The sequence below is a fragment of the Trachypithecus francoisi genome, unplaced genomic scaffold (genome assembly GCF_009764315.1).
Source record: "Trachypithecus francoisi isolate TF-2019V2 unplaced genomic scaffold, Tfra_2.0 Lachesis_group7, whole genome shotgun sequence".
NCBI lineage: Eukaryota > Metazoa > Chordata > Mammalia > Primates > Cercopithecidae > Trachypithecus > Trachypithecus francoisi.
Window position 1 is genome coordinate 9,175,369 of NW_022681472.1, and position 24,625 is coordinate 9,199,993.

General features: G+C 44.7%; 1 protein-coding gene across 5 annotated transcripts in view; it reads right to left on the reverse strand.

The window, feature by feature from the left end:
* Positions 1-5,988, reverse strand: part of TCEA1 (transcription elongation factor A1) — a 61,069-nt gene extending 55,081 nt beyond the window's left edge. For 3 of the 5 annotated variants that reach the window (XM_033203679.1, XM_033203676.1, XM_033203675.1), the window contains exon 1: positions 5,530-5,988. In XM_033203679.1, the coding sequence (XP_033059570.1) occupies positions 5,530-5,592 (63 nt within the window). In that variant the 5' untranslated portion in view covers positions 5,593-5,988. The remainder of the gene's footprint in view (positions 1-5,529) is intronic. The other 2 variants (XM_033203678.1, XM_033203677.1) reach the window with 1 other exon arrangement.
* Positions 5,989-24,625: the final 18,637 nt, after the last annotated feature.

Here is a 24,625-nt window from a genome sequence, read left to right on the forward strand (position 1 = left end):
ACTCGGGAGGCTGAGACAGGAGAACTGCTTGAACATGGGAGGCAGAGGTTGCAGTGAGCCGAGCCGCGCCGCGCCACTGCACTCCAGCCTGAGCAACAGAGCAAGATGACACTCTGTCTCAAAAAAAAAAAAAAAGACTACGCTAAGCAAAAGAGGCCAGTTACAAAAGACCACATACTGTATAATTTCACTGAGAGAAAATTTCCAGCTTTGGCAAACACACAGAGACAGAAAGTATATTCGTGGCTGTCAGAGGAGTTTGAGAAATTGGTGGGGGCACATGCGGGCTGAATGAGGAGTGACTGCTTAATAGGTACAGGGTTCCTTTTCACAGTGATGAAAACGTTCTAAAATTATACAGTAGTAATAGTTGCACAAGCCTGTAAATACACTAAAAGCCACTGAATTAAGAGTTGACCCTCAAATAACATGGGTTTAAACTGCACAGATTCACTTAAGAATTTTCTTTCACCTCTGCCACCCTAGATGACAAAACCAACTCTTCCTTTCTCCTCAGCCTATTCAATGTGAAGACAAGTAGAATGAAGACCTCTATGACAATCCATTTCCATTTCATCAACAGTAAACATATTTTCTCTCCTTCATGATTTTATTTTCTTTTCCTTTTTTTTTTTTTGAGACGTTGTCTCCCTCTTTCGCCCAGGCTGAGCGCCTATAATCCCAACACTTTGGGAGGCCAAGGCAGGCGGATCACTTGAGTCCAGGAGTTCTAGACCAGCCTGGGCAATATGGTGAAACTCCATCTCTACAAAAAATACCCAAAAAAGGCTGGGCTCAGTGGCTCACGCCTGTAATCCCAGCAATTTGGGAGGCTGAGGCAGGTGGATCACTTGAGATCAGGATGTTGAGACTAGCCTGAGAAAAATGGCAAAATCCCATCTCTACTAAAAATACAAAATTAGTTGGGTGTGGTGGCACACACTTGTAGTCCCAGCTACTCAGGAAGCTGAGGTGGGAGAGCTGCTTAAACCCAGGAGGCAGAGGTTGCAGTGAGCCAAGATCATGCCACCACACTCCAGCCTGAGTGACATGACAGAATGAGTTATACAACTACAAAAGTTATACTACTTGACCGCATGCAGGTAGGGAGGGGGGATGGTGTGAGCACCACAACCCCTGCATTGTTCAAGAGTCAACTACACTTTAAGAGTGAATGTAATTCTATTTCTTAATAAAGCTGTTATTAAAAATTGTGTAGTCATTCTAAATTTTGACTTATGCTAATTAATCTAACTGGTATAGATATGAAAGTTTTGTTGCAGTTGCTGTTTTAACCCAGGTACTTGGAAATGTAAATAAATATTTCAGGTATCCCAGCTCCTAAGAAATTCTAACATCTAATTTCAATTTCTCTCCCTGCAATTTAATTCCACTCAACCTTGCGCCTTGAATTAAATAAATAAATAAACCTCAACACTACCCACAAAATCTCTCCATGAACTTCAAAACTTTATGTCCTTGCCTCAATCCTCCTTCTATAATCTAAATGAATCCTTTACAAAGAAAGGCAACCTCAGATTGTTTTTTAGGCCTTACTATATCCTTTAGGTCCACAATCCTACACTAGAAGCATTTTATATTCACTTAATCCTTACTAAATTATCTCCAGTTTACCACGACGAAAAACATTTTAGTGACGACAAAGAACTTGCCTAAAATCACACGGCTACAGTTCAGAAAAGCCAGGATTTGAACACACATTAGGAGTCAGACTTGGTTACCAACATCAAATCAAAGTGACGAGACAAAAGCTTAAGCAGAAAACAGCTAATACCTAAAAATTTTGAACTACTTTCTGTAGTTCACTATGGCTTGGTCATGTGCACTTGAGATCAAGTACACATGTGGGACAACATCTTGGGTAGAACTAGGGTTAGGATATTGATCTAGGTATCTAGGGAAACACACCTGCCCCAAAACAGCAAGTTCACACTCTTATTTGCTGATTTTATATTCACTTAATTGTATCCATGCATGGTTCAAAAACAGATGCGAGGGTCTTCTAGAGAGACACTGTAGCTTAACAGAGTAGTACTAGTTTTGGAGCAAAACAGATTTAGATTCACATCTTCACTTGGCCACTTACTAGCTATTTGGCTTAAGACAATTCACTTAACTTTTCTAAATACCTGGCATCCTCATTTTCAGAATGAGGATAATACTCATCTTGCAAAGTTGCCTGAGGAATAAATGGAATAAGGTGGGTAAGTATTTAGCAGAACACCTGGCTCAGAGTAATAGCTCAATAAATGGTAAGCTGTTTTTATTTTAGTTAAGTGTGACACCTACGGTTTTAGTAAAACAAAATTATTCAGGTAAAGCAGCAGCATGTTAAAATATTTTTTAAAATTATATCTAAATTTGCACTTAAATGTGTCAATTCTAATGACTATTACCCTTCAAACTTAACTTTTTCAGGTTGGACGCAGTGGCTCACATCTGTAATCCTAGCACTCTGGGAGGCCAGGGCAGGCAGATCACCTGAGGTCAGGAGTTCGAGACCAGCCTGGCCAATATGCTGAAATCCCATCTCTACTAAAAATACAAAAATTAGCCAGGCATGGTAGTGCACACCTGTAGTCCCAGCTACTAGGGAGGCTTGAACTGGGGGGCGAGGTTGCAGTGAGCCAAGATTGCATCACTGCACTCCAGCCTGGGTAACAGAGTGAGACTGTCTCAAAAAAAAAAAAAAGAAAAGAAAAGAAAAAGGAAAAAAAAAGTTAACTTTTTCATAATATAAAACATTTAAAAAGTTGAGAGAAAAATCTGAAAACTACAGAAAAAAAGAGAAACAAATATACCATAATTCTACAACCCCTAAAACACAGTCTAATGAATTACTGAACACTTAAAAAGCCATCTGTGGGCCGATGATGTATTTGGGGAAAAGACGAGTGTCATTCTGACCATTTCTCTTTCTCTGTATTTCATCAGCCTGTTTGAATTTCCAGAGGACAGGCAGGGAAAATGTTGGGGAAAACAAAAGTACAAAAGCCAGTCAGTTTTACTTTTCTTTTTGGGAGGCAAGTTTTCTTTTTTTTTTTTTTTTTTGAGGCGGAGTCTCGCTCTGTCGCCCAGGCTGGAGTGCAGTGGCCGGATCTCAGCTCACTGCAAGCTCCGCCTCCCGGGTTTACGCCATTCTCCTGCCTCAGCCTCCCGAGTAGCTGGGACTACAGGCGCCCGCCACCTCGCCCGGCTAGCTTTTGTATTTTTAGTAGAGACGGGGTTTCACAGTGTTCGCCAGGATGGTCTCGATCTCCTGACCTCGTGATCCGCCCGTCTCGGCCTCCCAAAGTGCTGGGATTACAGGCTTGAGCCACCGCGCCCGGCCTTGGGAGGCAAGTTTTCATATTGGAAAAGTTTTGAACTACCTGAAAACTTAGATTTGAGAAGAAAACTTAGATTTGAGGATTATTTGTGGAGTTTGTTCTCATTCTCTTCCAGGGTCATTACAAAAGATCTGAAAATTTGTTGACGATTTGAGAACTGCAGATAAATATGAACTTATCCACACTTGCCCACTAAAAAATTACTCATTTTAAGAAACACCTATTAGAAGAAACAAAATCAAGCAAACATCTAAAGCATTAGATGATTAAAGGATACATATTACAGCCTAAGTTGGAGAGAAAATTACCCAACAAATGGCTTTTTTCCCTGGGAGCTTCTACTGTGCAGGTCTGGGGATCTCCAGGCACAGAGAAAAATTTTCCAGTTTAAACAAAATAATGAAAATGTTACCATAATCAGATAACCTATCCAATAACCAGAATTTGAAGTGGGACATGAAGGGCCATATCAATGGGGGAAAAATGGCACTGGTAATATCTAGAACAGGAAATAAACAGGAAATACTTTAAAAGGCCAACATTTGCAAATACAGATTAACAGGGTATGAAATGAAATACTGGGCAATGCACCTGTTAAAGGAAAAAGGGGAACAGAGGATGTTTGAAGTCTTATGTATTTAGTGCTAGCACTAATTCCTGATCTGGCTGTCATGTGGAAAGCACGCTGTCCTGAAGAAAACCTGGGTCCTGGCTTATTCCAAACTACACAGTACTTAATTTAAGTAGTAGTACCTAATCTCTCAGTGTCTTCATCTGTAAAATGGATGCCCTTTATGTACTCACAGCTCTGTGTGAATCACAAAAGAATTCTGAGCTGATGCTTTTTAACTCCAAAGTGCTGTACAAATCAGAGCATCCCTTTTCTCTTCACATTAGTTTGACATGGAATTTACTTCATAGATGGAAGAAAAATTATTTCGGGTACATTGATGATGAAAATGTGCCGAACGTGGTGAAACAATTTTAGGTGAAGACAATTACAGAAGTTTACCTGAGAGGCCGGGCGCGGTGGCTCACGCCTGTAATCCCAGCACTTTGGGAGGCCAAGGTGGGCGGATCACCTGAGCTCAGGAGTTTGAGACCAGCTGGTTAACATGGTGAAACCCCGTTTCTACTAAAAATACAAAAAATTAGCCAGGCGTGGTGGCACACGTCTGTAATCCCAACTACTCGGGAAGCTAAGGCAGGAGAATCACCTGAATCCGAGAGGCGGAGGTTGCAGTGAGCCAAGATCAAGCCATTGCACTCCAGCTTGGGCAACAAGAGTGAAACTCCATCTCAAAAAAATAAGTTTAGCTGAGAACAGATGAGTCTGAATCAAGGGACTGAAATCAAGGACTGAATCAAGGGACAAACGGGCAAACTGTAGAAACTAGTCGTATGACGACTTCCTACAAACCACAAAAGGACATGCTCACATAAACCTTCATCAGTAACAAGAAAATGTCATCAGTATTAACGGTAAACCACTTAAAAAATACCCAACAATATGATTTGTCCAAATCCCTCTACCAGAATTCTGGTGAATGTGCGTGCTTTAGTCGTAACTCTTCTGTACATTACGACAGGACAAGACCCGCTTTTTATAAAACGTTTAGCAACTCGCCAAGAAGCTGGCACACTTTACCTTTTTAAACACTAAGCAATCATGCAGCTCAGCTGAGATAACCAGGCGAATGTTCAGCCCTCTTCAAAAATAAGATACAAGAGTTTTACATTTTACCAGCCTGATGTTTAATACCGATCACAAGCCTCTATTTAATGCTCTTTCTAGATGTTGGCCACGGATCACCGAAGAGTCCATTCTTTCAAATTCTGAGGACTTTCTACGCTTCAATTCCTAAGCTAAATTGCCAAGGTTTTACTACTACGAAAGTTTAAAGTCAACGGAGAGCGTGCCCTAATCCCTAAATCGATTAGGTTTATTACATGGCATCAGCGAGGAGGGACTGGAAATACAAGAACGAGCGGGTCCAATCGCCGGTGGCCGCGGGACCCGACGCCCTGGGCCCGGACACCCTCCCCGGGGACGCGGGCGCCGCGGGCCCGGCTCCCAAACGAGAGGTTGCAGGGGAAGGGGAGGGAGAAGGAGCGGGGGACCCTTGGGCTGGACCGCGGCTCGGCCTCCCTCCTGGCCCGCGCCTCTCGCCGCGCTCACCGCGTTCTTCTTCTGCACCATCTTGTCCATCTTCTTGGCAAAGCGAACCACTTCGTCCTCCATGGCTCCGGCAGGTCTTCTCCGCGCCCAGCCCGCTGGCAAGGGGAAGTGGGCGAAGCTGGAGCGGAGGACACGGCAGGAGCGACCCCCAGCGCGCGGCAAGCCCCACCACCGCAGGCCCGGGCCTAGGACCCCTTCCTCACAAACCAAGCCCGCAGCGGCGGCGGCGGCTGTGGCGGCGGCAGCAGCTCCTCCTCCCCAGGCAGCGACAATCGAACACCGCGCGCGACATGCAGGCGCTACCAATTGACTGCAGATCGCTGGGAGGGAGCGAGCCCAGGTTCCCGCCAGGCGGGCGTCGGGCTGGTGGGCAGGCGTGGCTTCCGTCTTGGAAGACGCCAGGTTTTGCTGCGTGTCCACCTCCGGCCCCGCCTCCGCACAGGGCGGGTTTTCGGCCCTCAGCTGTCTCCCGACAGCCCGAAGTTTTAGAACCCGGGGAGGCCCAAGTAGCTCGAAACAGGCGCAGATTCCGAGCAGGGAACTTTGGCAGGTTTTAAAGTCTGTGGGAAGCCAAGCACTTTCTCCATAGGAGACTGCTACAGGGAAAAACGGAACCCGCGTCCCCTAAATTAGGTTACGAAGTTAGTAGTTTTAAGAGTTCTTTTTTTTTGAGACCGAGCTTCGCTCTGTCGCCAGGCTGGAGTGCAGTGGCGCGATCTTGGCTCCCTGCAACCTCCGGCCCCCAGGTTCAAGCGATTCTCCTGCCTTAGCCTCCGGAGTAGCTGGGACTACAGGCGCCCGCCACCACGCCCGGCTAATTTTTTGTATTTTTAGTAGAGACAGGGTTTCACCAAGTTGGCCGGGATGGTCTTGATCTCTTGTCCGCCCGCCTTGGGCTCCCAAAGTGCTGGGATTACAGACCTGAGCACTGCGCCCGGCTAAGCGTTCCTTTTTTAAAAAAAATCGGCCGGGCGCGGTGGCTCACGCCTGTAATCCCAGCACTTTGGGAGGCCGAGGTGGGTGGATCACCTGAGGTGAGGAGTTTGAGACCAGCCTGACCAACATGGAGAAATACCGTCACTACTAAAAATACAAAATTAACCGGGCGTGGTGGCCTGTAATCCCAGCCACTCGGGAGGCTGAGGCAGGAGAATTCGCTTGAACCCGGGAGGCAGAAGTTGCGGTGAGCTGAGACTGCCATTGCACTCCAGCCTGGGCGACAAGAGCGAAACTCCGTCTCAAAAAAAACAATAAATAAATAAAAGTCAAATCGTTCGTGAGCTCCTGGAGTACTGAGACCCAGTCTTGGGAAAGGAAGTTTGAATAGTTGAAGAACAGTTGACAGAAACCTTCTGGTCAGAAATTACACAAGGCATCCCACCAGCTTCTGAGGATCAGAGAGGAAGGTGACTTAAGTTGTCACAGGGTTCATAGTGGAGAATGCAGGCTCCTCCAAAAAGTCTTTCCCCACTTAAACCCTTCACTACCAACTCATGCTATTTGCAGGTATAACTCCCACACCACGTAACTATCATTCATCAAAATACACCACCTAATAATGTTCTTTCTATACTGAGATGACAGGTTTTTCCTGGTTCTGACACTCATTTAGGGAAGAAGTATTGGGATCGTTTCCCTGTTTCGTTTCATTTTAAAGTTATCTTTTTATTATTAATTCCCAGCTTAAATTTTAGTATTTGTTGAGATTTATCTTGTCAATTTTTTTTTTTTTTGAAACGGAGTTTTGCTCTTATTGACCAGGCTAGAGTGCAGTGGTGCAATCTCGGCTCACTGTAATCTCTGCCTCCCGGTTCAAGGGATTCTCCTGCCTCAGCCTCCTGAGTAGCTGGGACTACAGGTGCCCACCACCACGCCCAGCTAATTTTTTGTATTTTTAGTAGAGACGGGGTTTCACCATGTTGGCCAGGCTGGTCTTAAACTCCTGACCTCAGGTGATCTGGCCACCTCGGCTTCCCAAAGTGTTGGGATTACAGGCGTGAGCCACCGCGCCCGGCTTATCTCGTCAACTTTTATGTATATCTATGTGTTCTAAAAAAGAACACACAGAAAAAAATTGTTTTCTACAGAAAATGTTGCAATATTTACATCCCTGTTTGCTGTCTGCCTGATGGCTCAATTAATGAGTATGTAAAAATTTCCCTTTATGATGTGGATTTGTATATTTATTCTAATAATTCTATCATTAATTCTATCATTCTATCAAAGAATCCATTGATTTTTTTTACTGTAAAATACACATAACACAAAATTTATGCTTGTAACTAGTTTTCTTTTTTCATGCTACCTTGTCTAAGACCAATTTTAACTATTTTCTTAGATTTTAATTCATTTTATTTTATTTTTTATTTTTTTTAGGCAGAGTCTCCACCTGTCACCCAGGCTGGAGTGCAGTGGTGCGATCTCGGCTCACTGCAACCTTTGCCTCCCAGGTTCAAGCAATTCTCCTGCCTCAGCCTCCCAAGTAGCTAGGATTACAGGTGCCCACCACCACGCCCTGGTAATTTTTGTATTTTTAGTAGTGATGGGATTTTACTACGTTAGCCAGGGTGTTCTCAAAATCCTGACTTCCAGTGATCTGCCCACCTCGGCCTCCCAAAGTGCTGGGATTGCAGGTGTGAGCCACCACGCCTGGCCTGTTTTAGCTATTTTAAAGTGTAAAGGCCTGGTGTGTACATACCCAGTGTGCACGGGATATGGCAAAAGCAACGCTCAGATGGAAATGTATAGCTGTAGACACCTATGTTTAAAAATAAAGATCTCTGGCCGGGCGCAGTGGCTCACGCCTGTAATCCCAGAACTTTGGGAGGCCAAGGTGGGCGGATCACTGGAGGTCAGGAGTTCAAGACCGGCCTGGCCAACATGGTGAAACCCTGTCTCTACTAAAAATACCAAAATTAGCCATCCTGGTGATGGGCGCCTGTAATCCCAGCTACTCGGGAGGCTGAGGCAGGAGCATCGCTTAAACCCAGGAGGTAGAGGTTGCAGTGAGCTGAGATTGTGCCACTGCACTCTAGCCTGGGCGACAGAGCGAGGTTCTGTCTCAAAAATAAATAAATAAGTAAATATAAAATAAAATAAAGTGTACAATTCAGTGGCATTTCTAACAACAACAATGTGGTGCCACCATCACCACTCCATAGTTCCCAAAAGTTTTCCAAAAATGTTCAGCACCTCAAAAAGAAGCCCAGTATCAATTAAGCAGTCACGGGTCGGAGTCAGCTCAAGCGGTTACCTCCTCATGCCGGACTTTCTATCTGGTCAATTAAGCAGTCACTCCTAATTCCTTTCTCCCCTCAACCCTTGGCAACCACTAATTGGCTGTCTCTACAGTCTTGAATATTCTGAACATTTTACATATTTAATAAATAGAATCCTAGAATATGTGACCTTTTTTTTTTTTTTTTTTTTTTTGAGACGGAGTCTCGCTCTGTTGCCCGGGCTGGAGTGCAGTGGCCGGATCTCAGCTCACTGCAAGCTCTGCCTCCCGGGTTCACGCCATTCTCCTGCCTCAGCCTCCCGAGTAGCTGGGACTACAGGCGCCCGCCACCTCGCCCGGCTAGTTTTTTTGTATTTTTTAGTAGAGACGGGGTTTCACAGTGTTAGCCAGGAGGGTCTCGAACTCCTGACCTCGTGATCCGCCCATCTCGGCCTCCCACAGTGCTGGGATTACAGGCTTGAGCCACCGCGCCCGGCCATGTGACCTTTCTGGACTGGCTGCTTTCACTTAGCATGTTTTCAGGGTTCACCTGTGTTGTAGCTGTGTCAGTACTTCATTCCTTTTTATGGCTGAATAATATTGCATTGTATATAGGAAACATTTTTAAAATTCATTCATCACATGATGGACATAAGCATTGTTTCCACCCACCTTTCACTACACATTTTCACTCTTGTGAATAGTGCAGCTATGAACATTCCTATATAAAGTTTTGTGGGAACACCTGTTTTCAGTTCTTTTGGGTGTGAACCTAGGAGTGGAATTGTTGGCTTTCATGGTAATTCTACATTTAAATTCGAGGAACTGTCCATCTGTTTTCCATGGCAGTTGCACCATTTTTACATACCCATCAGAAATATAGTAGCGCTCCAACTTCTCTGCATCTTTGTCAACAACTGTTTTTGTCCTTTTTCTTCTTATTATTATTATTTTATTTTGAGGTGGCATTTCACTCTTGTTGCCCAGGCTGGAGTGCAATGGTGTGATCTCAGCTCACTGCAACCTCTACCTCCCGGATTCAAGTGATTCTCCTGCCTCAGCTTCCGGAGTAGCGGGGATTACAGGCTCCTGTCATCATGCCCAGCTAATGTTTTGTATTTTTAGTAAAGATGGCGTTTCACCATGTTGGCCAGGCTGGTCTTGAACTCCTGACCTCAAGCGATCCGCCCACCTTGGCCTCCCGAAGTGCTGGGATTACAGGAGTGAGACACTGTGCCCAGACTGTTTAGTTCATTTTTAGAACTCTAATTATCTGATGAGGTAAGAAATGGTACCTCATTGTGACTTTGATTTGTATTTCCCTAATGATTAATGATGTTAAGCATATTTTCATGTTGTGTGTTGGCCATTTCTATGGTTTCTTTTTTTTTTTTTTGAGATGGGTCTCACTCTGTTGTCTGGGCTGGATTACAGTGGCACAATCTCGGCTCACTGTAGCCCCTCCACCTCCCGAGTTCAAGCAATTCTCCCACCTCAGCCTCCTGAGTAGCTCGGATTACCAGGGAGCACCACCACCCCCAGCTAATTTTCACACTTTTAGTAGAAATGGGGTTTCACCATGTTGGCCAGGCTGGTCTGGAACTCCTGACCTCAGGTGATCCACCCACCTCGGCCTCTCAAAGTGCTGGGATTACAGGTATGAGCCACCTCCCCCAGCTGTCTATGATTTCTCTAGAGAAATGTCTATTCTAGTATTTTGCCCAAGTTTTAACTGAGTTGTGTTTATGTTGTTAAGTTGTAAGCATTCTTATATAATTCTGGACTCTAGAGCCTTGAGATAAATATGTTTTGCAAGCATTGTTTCCCTTCCCATTTTGTGGGTTATCTTTTCAGTCTTTTTTTTTTTTTTTTTGAGACAGGGTCTCACAGTCGCCCAAGCTGAGTGCTGTGGCGTGATCACAGCTCATTGCAGCCTCCACTTTTTGGGCTCAAGCAATTCTCTTGCCTCTGCCTCCTGAGTAGCTGGGACTATAGGTACATACCACCATGCCCAGCTAATTCTGGATTATTTGTAGAGACAGGGTCTCACTATGTTGCCCCGGCTGGTCTCGAACTCCTGAACTCCAGCAATCCTCCCACCTCAGCCTTCCAAAGTGCTGGGATTCCAGGTGTGAGCCACCTCACCCAGCCTCTTTTCAGTCTCTTGATATTGACCTTTCATGCATAAACTTTATATTTTACCAAAGTCCAATTCATATATTGCTTTTATTACTTGTGCTTTTGGTGTCAAATCTCAGAAAGAGTTGCAAATCCAACGTCATGAAGATTGACCATTGCCATTTTAACAATATTAAGTCTATTAATTCATTACAATGGGATATCTTTCCATTTATTTAGATCTAGATCTATTTTAATTTCTTTTTTTTTTTTTTTTTTGAGACAGAGTCTTGCTCCGTCGCCCAGGCTGGAGTGCAGTGGCCGGATCTCAGCTCACTGCAAGCTCCGCCTCCCGGGTTCACGCCATTCTCCTGCCTCAGCCTCCTGAGTAGCTGGGACTACAGGTGCCCGCCACCTCGCCCGGCTAGTTTTTTTGTATTTTTAGTAGAGACGGGGTTTCACGGTGTTAGCCAGGATGGTCTCGATCTCCTGACCTCGTGATCCACCCGTCTCGGCCTCCCAAAGTGCTGGGATTACAGGCTTGAGCCACCGCGCCCGGCCTATTTTAATTTCTTTAAGCAATATAAAATAGTTTTCATTGTGCAACTCTTGGCTAAATTCACCTCATTGGCTAAATTTATTCTTGGTATTTTATTTTATTTTGTTATCTATATTATATTATCTTTTATTAATTTTTATTTTATTGAGACAGGGTTTTGCTCTGTCACTCAGGCTGGAGTGCAGTGGCACAATCATACCTCACTATAGCCTCAGTGTCCTGGGCTCAAGAGATCCTCCCACCTTGGTCTCCCAAAGTGCTGGGATTACAGGGATGAGCCACAGTTCCCTGCCCTAATCTTTTCTTTTGCCTCTAATTAATCTTTAATAAATTTCCTTCTGACACTTGGGGTTTACTTTTCTTCTCTTTTTCCAATTCCTTAAGGCATAAAGTTAGGTAATTAATGTCAGATTTTTCTTTTCTTTTTTTTTTTTTAGACGGAGTTTTACTCTTGTTGCCTAGGCTGGAGTGCAACGGCGTGATCTCCGCTCACTGCAACCTCCACCTCCCAGGTTCAAGCCTCAGCCTCCCGAGTAGCTGGAATTACAGGCACGTGCCACCACGCCCAGCTAATTTTGTATTTTTAGTAGAGACGGGGTTTCTCCATGTTGGTCAGGCTACTCTTGAACTCCCAACCTCAGGTGATCCGGCCGCCTCAGCCTCCCAAAGTGCTGAGATTTACAGGCCTGAGCCACCGCGCCTGGCTGAGATTATTCTTTTTCATGAGCTATAAATTTCCCTCTGAGCACTGTTTTCACTGCAGTTCATAAATTTTGGTATATCGTCGCTTTGTTTTCATTTGTCTCAAAATATTGTTCTATTTTCTGATTTCTTTTTGAAATTGTATGAGTGTATTATTTCAACATAATTGTGAAATTTCCTTTTTTCCTTCTGTTATTCATATCTAACTTCATCACATTATAGTTAAAGAAATACTTTGTATGATTATGATTTTTAAAAATGCTTTGGCTGGGCACGGTGGCTCACACCTGTAATCCCAGCATTTTGGAAGGTTGAGGTAGGAGGATTGCTTGAGCTCAGGAGTTCAAGATCAACCACCATAGGGAGGCAACATAGTGAGATCTCACCTGTACTAAAAAAATAAAAATAAAAAAAGTAGCCAGTCATGATGGCATGTACCTGTACTCCCAGTTACTGGGGAGGGTGAGGTAGGAGGATCACTTGTGTCTGGGAGACAGAGGTTGCAGTGAGCTATGATTGTGCCACTACACTCCAGCCTGGACGACAGAGCAAGACCCCTGACTCAAAATAAATAAATAAATAAAAACAAGGCCGGTCACGGTGGCTCATGCCTATAATCCCAGCACTTTGGGAGGCTGACCTCAAGATCATTTGATGTCAGGAGTTCGAGACCAGCCTGGCCAACATGGTGAAACTCTGTCTCTGCTAAAAATACTAAAAATTAGCCGGGCATGGTGGCGGGCACCTGTATTCCCAGCTACTCAGGAGGCTGAGGCAGGAGAATTGCTTGAACCCTGGAGGCGGAGGTTGCAGTGAGCCAAGATCATGCCATTGCCCTCTAGCCTGGGCAACAAGAGCGAGGCTCCGTCTCAAGGAAAAAAAAAAAAGAAAGAAAGGAAAAATAAAAAAAGAAATAAAAACAAAAATTTATTGAGGCCAGGTGCAGTGGCTCATGCCTGTAATCCCAGCAGTTTGGGAGGCTGAGGAAAGCAGACCACTTGAGGTCAGGAGTTCGAGACCAGCCTGGCCAACGAACATAGCAAAACTCCGTCTCTACTAATACAAAAATTAGCCTTGCATGGTGGTGTGCCTGTAGTCCCAGCTACTTGGGAGGCTAAGACATGAGAAACATTTGAACCCGGGGGTGGAGGTTGCATTGAGTTGAGAGCCCGCCACTGCACTCCAGCCTGGGTGACAGAGAAAGACTCTGCCAAAAAATTGAAAATAAAAAAATTGAGACATTTAATTTGTCTAACATATGACTAATTCTGGAGAATGTTCCCTGTACACTTTGGAAAAATACATATTCTTATGGGTGATGTGTACTGTATGTACTACGTCTAGTTGGCTTATAATATTGTTTAAGTTCTGTATTTCCTACTGATCCTCTAACCGTTCTATCTATTAATAAAAGTGGTGGGGGTTTTTGTTGTTGATTTTTTTTGAGATGGAGTTTCACTCTTCTTGCCCAGGCTGGAGTGCAATGGTGTGATCTTGGCTCACCGCAATGTACGCTTCCCGGGTTCAAGTGATTTTCCTGCCTCAGCCTCCCGAGTAGCTGGGATTATAGGCCACCACGCCCAGCTAATTTTGTATTTGTAGAAGAGACAGGGTTTCTTTATGTTGGTCAGGCTGGTCTCAAACTTCTGACCTCAGGTGATCTACCTGCCTTGGCCTCCCAAAGTGCTGGTATTACAGACATGAGCCACTGTGCCTCGCCAAAGTGGTGTATTTTTAAGTTTCTAATTATTATTATAGAACCACCTATTTCACCCTTAAACTATGTCAGTTCTTGCTTCATATATGTGGGGGCTCTATTGTAAGGCATGGACATGTTTATGAATGTTATATCTTCTTGAAGGTTTAACCCTTTTATCCATATATAATGTTCTTTTGTAGCAAATTTTGACTAGCACTCCATATTTTTTTCTTTTTTCTTTTCTTTTTTTTTTTTGAGACAGTCTCACTCTGTTGCCCAGGCTGGAGTGCGGTGGTGTGATCGCCGCTCACTGCAAGCTCTGCCTCCCGGGTTCATGCCATTCTCCTGCCTCAGCCTCCTGAGTAGCTGGGACTACAGGTGCCCATCACCATACCTGGCTAATTTTTTTGTATTTTTAGTAGAGATGGGGTTTCTCCGTGTTAGCCAGGATGGTCTCGAACTCCTGACCTCAGGTGATCTGCCCACCTTGGCCTCCCAAAGTGCTGGGATTACAGGCGTGAGCCACTGCGCCCAGCCTACTTGCACTCTTTTTTTATAGTAGCATAGCCACCTCAGCTCTCTTTTGGTTACTGTTTTCATGGAACACCTTTTTCCATCCTTTTCCATTCAATATATTTGTCTTGGATCTAAAATGAGTCTCTTGAAGACATATAGTTGTATCTCTTTTTAAATTTTTTAGTTTACCAATCTCTTTTAATTGCATACTTTAATCCTATTGTGAGCTGAATTTGCCATTTAAAACACAAATGCATAGAAGCATAAGTTATAAATCTATGTTAATGGGCATACATTGTGTACAGATTTCATTTGTAACAACAACTACATGAAGATAGAAGGATGAAATTGAATAGGAGCACAGCATTTGTATACTGCTGAAGCTAAATTGGGATTATTTAGATTTTTTTTTTCCTTTTTTTTTTTTTTGAGACAGAGTTTTACTCTTATCACCCAGGCTGGAGTGCAATGGTGCGGTCTCGGCTCACTATAACTTCTGCCTCCTGGGTTCAAGCAATTCTCCTGCCACAGCCTCCTGAGTAGCTGGGATTACAGGCGCCCACCACCATGCTCGGTTAATTTTTAGTAGAGATGGGGTTTTGCCATGTTGGCCAGGCTGGTCTCAAACTCCCGACCTCTAGTGATCCACCCACCTTGGCCTCTCATGGTGGAATTACAGACACAAGCCACTGTGCCCAGCCTATTTAAGCTAGATTCTTAAGGCTCTGTGTTCACAGGAGGGAGCATATGGGTCTGCCACATGCTGTGGGGGCCATGAACCCCCACCAACTGGCTGCAGCAGAGGCTTCTCCCCTCTTCTGGCTGCCCCAGGCCTGCTGCCTCCTACTCCACATTCATTGGAGCCCTCTCAGTTTTGGTCACTTGTGTAAGGGCACCCATGGGTATCCAGCCAAGGTCATCGAGAAAGGAGTCTTGCTCATTGCCCAGGCTGGAGTGCAGTGGTTATTCACAGGTGTGGTTGTGCACTATAGCCTCAAAATCCAGGTCTCAAACCACTTGTGGTATCCAGCCAAAGTCATCGAAAAAGGAGTCTTGCTGCATTGTCCAGGCTGGAGTGCAGTGGTTATTCATAGGTGTGATTGTGCACTATAGCCTCGAAATCCAGATCTTGAGCCACCCTCCTTCCTTGGAGTAGCTGAGACTACAGATGCATGCCACCATGCTAATTTCTGTATTTTTAGGTAATGTTCCCCAGGCTGTTCTCAAACTCCAGGCTCAAGTAAAGGATAGTTTTGTTGGATACAGAATTGTTCATTGACAGGTATTTTTTCTTTCAGCATTTTAAATAGTATCATCCCACTACTTCCTAGCTTCTATGGTTTCTGCTGCAAAATTGGCTGTTAATCTCATTGAAACACTTGGATGTGATAAGTTCTCTTGCTCTTGCTGCTATCAATAATCTTTTTGTCTTACTACAGTTTGATTATAATTGGCTTGGTGTGACTATATTCAAGTTTACTCTACTTGGAGTTCATCGAGTTTCTTTGATGTGTAGATTTATGTCTTTCATCAAAGTCAGGGATTTTGTTTTTTTTTAAGAGTCTAGGTCTCGGCTGGGTGCAGTGGCTCTCACCTGTAATCCCAGCACTTTGGGGTGCCGAGGTAGGAGGATCACCTAAGGTCAGGAGTTCAAGACCAGCCTGGCCAACATGGTGAAACTCCATCTACACAAATATACCAAAATTAGCCAGGCATGATAGCAGGTGCCTGTAATTCCAGCAACTCGGGAGGCTGAGGTGGGAGAATTGCTTGAACCCAGGAGGCGAAGGTTGCAGTGAGCTAAGATAGTGCCATTGCACTCCAGCCTGGGTGACAAAGTAAGACTCCATCTCAAAAAAAAAAAGAGTCTGGGTCTCACACTGTGGCCCAGGCCAGAGTGAAGTGGCATAATCATGACTCACTGCAGCCTCAAACTACTGGGTTCATGTGATCAAGTGATCCTCCCATCTCAGCCTCCTGAGTAGCTGGGACTATAGGCATGTACCAGACACCCAGTGAAGTTTTTACAAATCTTTTTTAGAGACAACGTATTGCCGGGCGCGGTGGCTCACGCCTGTAATCCCAGCACTTTGGGGTGCCGAGGTAGGAGGATCACCTAAGGTCAGGAGTTCAAGACCAGCCTGGCCAACATGGTGAAACTCCATCTACACAAATATACCAAAATTAGCCAGGCATGATAGCAGGTGCCTGTAATTCCAGCAACTCGGGAGGCTGAGGTGGGAGAATTGCTTGAACCCAGGAGGCGAAGGTTGCAGTGAGCTAAGATAGTGCCATTGCACTCCAGCCTGGGTGACAAAGTAAGACTCCATCTCAAAAAAAAAAAGAGTCTGGGTCTCACACTGTGGCCCAGGCCAGAGTGAAGTGGCATAATCATGACTCACTGCAGCCTCAAACTACTGGGTTCATGTGATCAAGTGATCCTCCCATCTCAGCCTCCTGAGTAGCTGGGACTATAGGCATGTACCAGACACCCAGTGAAGTTTTTACAAATCTTTTTTAGAGACAACGTATTGCCGGGCGCGGTGGCTCACGCCTGTAATCCCAGCACTTTGGGAGGCCGAGACGGGCGGATCACGAGGTCAGGAGATCGAGACCATCCTGGCTAACACAGTGAAACCCCATCTCTACTAAAAATACAAAAAAATTAGCCGGGCGTAGCGGCGGGCGCCTGTAGTCCCAGCTACTCGGGAGGCTGAGGCAGGAGAATGGCGGGAACCCGGGAAGAGGAGCTTGCAGTGAGCCGAGATCGCACCACTGCACTCCAGCCTGGGGGCAGAGCGAGACTCCGTCTCCAAAAAAAAAAAAAAAAAAAAAAAGAGACAACGTATTAATCCATTTTGCATTGCTATAAAGGAATACCTGAGAGTGGGTAATTATTGTTTTTCTTTTTCTTTTTTTTGAGACGAAGTCTTGCTCTGTCACCCAGACTGGAGTGCAGTGGCACAGTCTTGCTCACTGCAACCTCTGCTTCCCAGGCTTAAGCAGTTCTCCTGCCTCAGCCTCTTGAGTGGTTGGGATTAGCTGTGATTAAAGGTGTGTGCCACCATGCCCGGCTAATTTTTCTTTTTTGTTTTTTGCTTTTTTTTCAGATGGAGTTTATCTCTTGTTGCCCAGGCTGGAGTACAATGCCACGGTCTCAGCTCCCTGCAACATTGGCCTCCCAGGTTCAAGCGATTCTCCTGCCTCAGCCTCCTGAGTAGCTGGGATTACAGGTGCCCACCACCATGCCCAACTAATTTTTGTATTTTTAGTAGAAACAAGGTTTCACCATGTTGGCCAGGCTGGTCTCGAACTTCTGACCTCAGGTGATTCACCTGCCTCTGCCTCCCAAAGTGCTGGTATTACAGGCAAGAGCCACCTCGCCTGGCCTTAATTTTTGTAGTTTTAGTAGAGACAGGGTTTCATCACATTGGCCAGGCTGGTCTCCAACTCCTGACTTCAAGTGATCCACTTGCCTCAGGCTTCCAAGTGTTGGGATTACAGACATGAGCCACTGCACCAGCCTGAGGGTGGGTAACTATTTATAAAAAATAAAAATAAAAATAATTAAAAAAAAAAAAAGCAGGCCTGGTGTGGTGGCTCATGCCTGTAATCCCAGCACTTTGGGAGGCCGAGGCAGGTGGATCACAAGGAGATCGAGAGCATCCTGGCCAACATGGTGAAACCCTGTTTCTACTAAAAATACACAAATTAGTGGGGTGTGGTGGCTTGTGCCTGTAATCCCAGCTACTCAGGAGTCTGAGACAGGAGAATCACTTGAACCCGGGAGGCAGAGGTTGCAGTGAGTCAAGATCGCAGCACTGCACTCCAGCCCAGCGACAGAGCAAGACTACGTCTTTTTTTTTTTTTGAGAGGGAGTCTCACTCTGCTTCCCAGACTGGAGTGCAGTGGCAGAATCTTGGCTCACTGCAACCTCTGCCTCCTGGGCAAGCAATTCTCTTGCCTCAGCCTCCCAAGTACTTGGGATTACAGGTTGGGGCCACCATACCTGGCTAACTTTTGTATTTTTTAGTATAGATGAGGTTTCGCCATATTGGCCAGGCTGGTCTTGAACTCCGGACCTCAAGTGATCCGCCCGCCTCAGCCTCTTAAAATACTGGGATTACAAGTGTGAGCCACCACCACCACCAGCCACTCAGCTACTTTTCTGAACCTGCACCCTGCCCTGTTCATATACATGGTCTGGATTTCCAGAAATACGTGAAAGCACTTGAAAACCTTTATTTCCCCAAAGCATCTCACTCCTCAGCCTTTCCTGCCAGGCTTTTTGGTGTGTCTATTGTTTGCTCCAACTTATGTCATTTGCCCTAAGTGGTAGTGACTGGTTTATTTGCCTGTAAATGTTTTTGACCAACACCCTCTGTATTGGTCACTTCTCCACCCTCAGAGAGTTCTGAGCTATTTCTTCACCCTGAGAGAGTTCTGAGTTACAGCAAATAAAGGCAGTCTTTGTTACTAGTCCTTCAATAAGACACCTGAGAGACAACCACAATTCTTTGAAAAGAAGGTTAACTTTGGTTCGTCCGATATCTGGAACCCACAGGAATGTGAACTGTTATCTTCAAGAGCATCACCATGACTGGAAGGGATAATTAAGCATAAGTAAAAATGACACAAAGCCTTCCTACCAGGCAGTAAAGTTTTTTTTTGTTGGTTTTTTTTTAAACAGCTTTATTTAGATAAAATGAGGTTCATCCATGTGGTAGCTTTTTAAATTAAATTTTTTTTTTTTTGGAGGCCGAGTTTCACTCTTCTCACCCAGGCTGCAGTGCAATGGTGTGATCTCAGCTCACTGCAACCTCCACCTCCCAGGTTCAAGCAATTCTCTTGCCTCAGTCTCTGAGTAGCTGGGATTGCAGGCATGCACCACCACGCCTAGCTAATTTTTGTGTTATTAGTAGATACAGGGTTTCACCATGTTGGCCAGGCTGGTCTTGAACTCTGACCTCAGGTGATCCACCTGCCTCGGCCTCCCAAAGAGCTGGGATTACAGGCGTGAGTCACTGTACTTGGCCAGCATTCTTTTTTATTACTGAATACTGTTTTATGGCTATGCCACTTCTTATTTATCCACTTGTTGGTTATGAACATCTGGGCGACTTCTGCATTGTGGCTCCTAAGAATAATGCTTCTATGAACATTCGTGTACAAGTTTTTGTGTGGACGTATGTTTGTTGCCTTAAAGTTTATTTTACCTCGTAAAAATATAGCTAAGCCAGCTTACTTTGGGTAGTATTTGCTTGTTATAATTTCCCATCCCTTTCAAACTTTCTGTGCCCTATGTATTTGATATTGCCTGTAATGAAAATACAGTTTTTGGCCAGGTGTGGTGGCTCACACCTGTAATCTCAGCACGTGGGAGGCTGAGGTGGGAAGATGGCTTGAGGCCAAGAGTTAGAGACCAGCCTGGGTGACATACTAAAACTCTCTCTATAAAACAATAAAAATAAATTTCAAAAATTAGCTGGGCATGGTGGTGCACACCTGTAGTCCTGGTTACTTGGGAGGCGGAGGCAGGAGGATTGCCTCAGCCCAGTTCAAGGCTGCAGTGAGCTGTGATCACACCACTACACTCTAGGTTGGGTAACAGAGCGAGACCCTATCTCAAAAACCAAAATGTGTGTGTGTGTGTGTGTGTGTGTGTGTGTGTGTGTATAACTTTATATCATTCTTTTGTTTGGCCTAACTTCTGTCATTTACTGACAAATTTAATCCATCACAGTGGAAATAACTGCTATTTGGATTTGTATGTATCATAGTATGAAATGTCTTGTTCTGTGTTTTATATGCTTTATTTCTTATTTCTCCTTTCTCATCTTTTTTTTTTTTTAATGGAGCCTTAAAAATTTCATCTCCTCAGCCGGGTGCGGTGGCTCACGCTTATAATCCCAGCACTTTCGGAGGCTGAGGCGGGTGGATCACGAGGTCAGGAGTTCGAGACCAGCCTGGCCAACACAGTGAAACTCTGTCTCTACTAAAAATACAAAAATTAGCTGGGCATGGTGGCAGGTGCCTGTAATCCCAGCTACTCGGGAGGCTGAGGCAGAAGAATCGCTTGAACCCAGGAGGCAGAGGTTGCAGTGAGCCGAGATCGCGCCACTGCACTCCAGCCTGGGCAACAGAGCTAGACTCCATCTCAAAAAAAAAAAAAAAAATCCACTTCCCCACTACTTTGGAATTTACATCTATTTATGTTCATTTTTTTAGTTAGCTTTACGCTGAACACTTAATTTTAAAAGGAATAAATATTTCTTATCTACTCACAAAAAGTGGAAGAACCACAGAATATTTCAACGTCTATTAGCCCTCCCATTCTACATTTTTAAAAACTTCTTATTTTGAAATATTTATAGATTCACAGGGAATTGTCAAGATAAGCATAGAGGCCGGGCGCGGTGGCTCAAGCCTGTAATCCCAGCACTTTGGGAAGCCGAGACGGGCGGATCACAAGGTCAGGAGATCGAGACCATCCTGGCTAACACGGTGAAACCCCGTCTCTACTAAAAAATACAAAAACCTAGCCGGGCGACGTGGCGGGCGCCTGTAGTCCCAGCTACTCGGGAGGCTGAGGCAGGAGAATGGCGTAAACCCGGGAGGCGGAGCTTGCAGTGAGCTGAGACCCGGCCACTGCACTCCAGCCTGGGTGGCAGAGCGAGACTCCGTCTCAAAAAAAAAAAAAAGATAAGCATAGAGGTCCTGTGTCTCCTTCCAGCCAGTTTCCTCCAATGGTTACATCATACCTACAGTACAATATCAAAACCAGGACATTGACATAGTTTAAAAATATGTGTATGTATAGTCCCGTCTTTTATCATGTGCAGATTCATATAACCACCACTACAATCAAATATAGAACTATTCTGTCACCACAAAGATCATCATCATGCTATTCCCTTGTAGTCACATCCACTACCCTCTCCCACACCACCTCTAGCCCCTGGCAACTACTAACCCATTTTCCATCTCTGTAATTTAGTCATTTTGAAAGTTATAGGCCGGGCGCGGTGGCTCAAGCCTGTAATCCCAGCACTTTGGGAGGCCGAGACGGGCGGATCCCGAGGTCAGAAGATCGAGACCATCCTGGCTAACATGGTGAAACCCCGTCTCTACTAAAAAAAATACAGAAAACTAGCCGGGCGCAGTGGCGGGCGCCTATAGTCCCAGCTACTCGGGAGGCTGAGGCAGGAGAATGGTGTGAACCCGGGAGGCGGAGCTTGCAGTGAGCTGAGATCCGGCCACTGCACTCCAGCCTGGGCGACAGAGCGAGACTCCGTCTCAAAAAAAAAAAAAAAAAAGTTATATACAGTATGTGACCTTTGGAGATTGGCTTATTTCACTCAGAGTAAGGCCCTTCGGGCGGGATGTAGTGCCTCACGCCTGTAATCCCAACACTTTGGAAGGCCAACGTGGGAGTGTTGCCTGAAGCTAGGGGCTTGAGATCAGACTGAGCAACAAAGTCAGACCTCACCTCTACGAAAAATAATTTATACATTAGCCAGGCATGTGGCGGGTGCCTGTAGTCCCAGCTACTCTGGAGGCTGAGGTGGGAGGATCACTTGAGCCCAGGAGTTTGAGGTTGCAGTGGGCCATGATCATGTCACTGTGCTCACTCCAGCCTGGATGACACAGTGAGACCTCATCTCTTAAATAAAAGAAAAAAGGAAAAAAAAAACAGAATAATGCCCCGAGATTCATCCAAGTCATTATGTGTATTGTTCTTGTTTATTCCTAAGTACTATTCCATAGTATTGATGCACGTTTGTTTAACCATTCTTCGGCCATAGGACTTTTTGCTTGTTTCTAGCTTTTGGCTGTGATGAATAAAATTGTTACAAATAATCCTGTACAGGTTTTTGTGTGGACATGCTTTTGTTTCTCTGGAATAAATGCCCAAGAATGCAGTTGTGAGGTTATATTAGCATAAGTCAGATTTTAAATAAGTTGCCAAACTTTTTCAAAGTGGCCGTACCATTTTACATTCCCACCAGCAAGGTATGAAAGATTCCATTTTTCTGCATCCTCATCAGCATTTGGCATTGTCACTACTTTTTATTTTATTCTCTAATACATATATAACGATATTTTATTGTGATTTTACTTTTTTTTTTTTTTTTTTGAGACAGGATCTCACTTTGTCATCCAGGCTGGAGTGCAGTGGTAGCGGTCATAACTCACTGTAACCTCCACCTCCCGGGCTCAAGCGATTCTCCCAGCTCAGCCTTCACAGTAGCTGAGAACACAGGCACACGGCACCACGGCTGGATAATTTTTGTATTTTTTTTATAGAGACGGGGTTTCACCATGTTGCCCCGGCTGGGCTCAAACTCCTAGATTCAAACAATTCGCCTCCGCTTCAGCCTCCCAAAGTGCTGAGTGGTGGGATTACAGGCATGGGCCACGATGCCCAGCCTGTGGTTTTATGTTTCATTTCCTTAATGGTTTAGTGATGTTGGTCATCTTTTTATGTGCTTGCCATTCTTACAGCCTCCTTGGCAAAATAACTCTTCATGTCTTTTGCCTGTTTTCTAATTGGATTTTTTTGTAACTGCTGAATTTTGAGAGCTCTTTACATATTCTAAATGCTAGTCATTTGTCAGGATATGTAGTTTACAAATATTTCCTCCCCGTCTCAGCTGTCTTCTCATCCTCTTAACAGGGTCTTTGAAAACAGCAAAAGTTTTTAACTTCAATGAAGTCCAATTCATTTTTTTTCTTGCAAGTAGTGTATTTTTGCTGTCATATTTGGAAACATTTCAAGCCCTGGGTCCCCAAGATTTCTGTTTTCTTATCTAAGATTTAGAGCTTTACATTGGACATTTAAATCTACGATCCATTTTAGGCTAGTTTCTATGTAAGATTTAGATGGAGATTTTTTCGTGTGTTTTTTTTCTTTTGCCTATGGATAGCCAATTGCTCCAGCACAATTTCTGAAAAGACTATCCTTCCTCTATTGGACTGTTTGTTTTTTGTTTTGAGACAGAGTCTCACTCTGTCACCCAGGCTGGAGTGCAAACGGTATGGTTTCGGCTCATTGCAAACTCTGCCTCCCAGGTTCACCCAGGTTCAAGCGATTCTCTTGCCTCAGTCTCCTGAGTAGCTGGGAGGCGCCTGCCTCCACACCCGGCTAATATTTTGTAGTTTTAGTACTAAGAGACAGGGTTTCACTGTGTTGGCCAGGCTGGTGTCAAACTCCTGACTTCATGATCCACCTGCCTCAGCCTCCCAAAGCGCTGGGATTACAGGCGTGAACCACCGTGCCCTGCCATATTGAACTGTTTTGTAACTTTTTCAAATCAGTTGGCTGCACTTGTGTGAGGAGACTATTTCTGTGTTATTTTGTTCTGTTCATCTGTGTTTCTTTCTGCCAATACCTTTTTGATTACTGTCTAAATTTAGTTAAGTCTTGAAATCTGGTAGAGACCACCCCTCTCCATGTTCTTTTTCTAATTATTATCTTTTAATGTAAGAGATGGGATCTCACTATGTTGCCCCAGCTGGTCTGAACTCCTGGACTCAAGCAACCTCTCACCTTGGCCTCCCAAAGTGATGGGATTACAGGTGTGAGCCGCCACGCCCGGCCCTTCTTTTTAACCATTTAAAGTTTTGTAGTTCCTTTGCCTTCCTGTATGTTTTAGAATCATCTTGTGTATAACTACAACACTTTTGCTGGGGTTCTGATAGGAATTGCATTAAATGAGTGTATCAGTGTGGACAGAATAAACATCTTTGCTATACTGAACCTTCTAATCGATGAACATGGTGTATGTATCCATTTATGCAGATCTTTTTTGATGTCTTTCATCATGATTTTATAGTTTTCTGCCTCCAAATCCTATAAAAAGATTTTTTAGATTTATCCCAAAGTACTATTTTTGTCTGTCTTTTGAGACAGTCTCACTCTTGTCACACAGGCTGGAGTGCAGTGGCGTGATCTTAGCTCACTGCAACCTCTGCCTCCCGGGTTCAAGTGATTCTCCTGTCTCAGCCTCCCAAGTAGCTGTGATTGAAAATCCAGCTACACCTTGAAAATCAAAATGCACATGAACACAAACTCCTGGTCAAAAAGTTTTGAGGGATGATTTCATCTCTCCCAATCCGAAGCCCAGACCAAAACAGGCAAGTTTCCCTTCACTTCCCTATGCCACAGGGGTGGTGGGGTGGAAGGGGCCAGATTTTTTTTTTCTAGTTCACCTATGTGCACAGCCCTTAAAAGAGTCCTAGCTTGGCTGGGTGTGGTGGCTGTTTGTAATCCCAGCACTTTGGG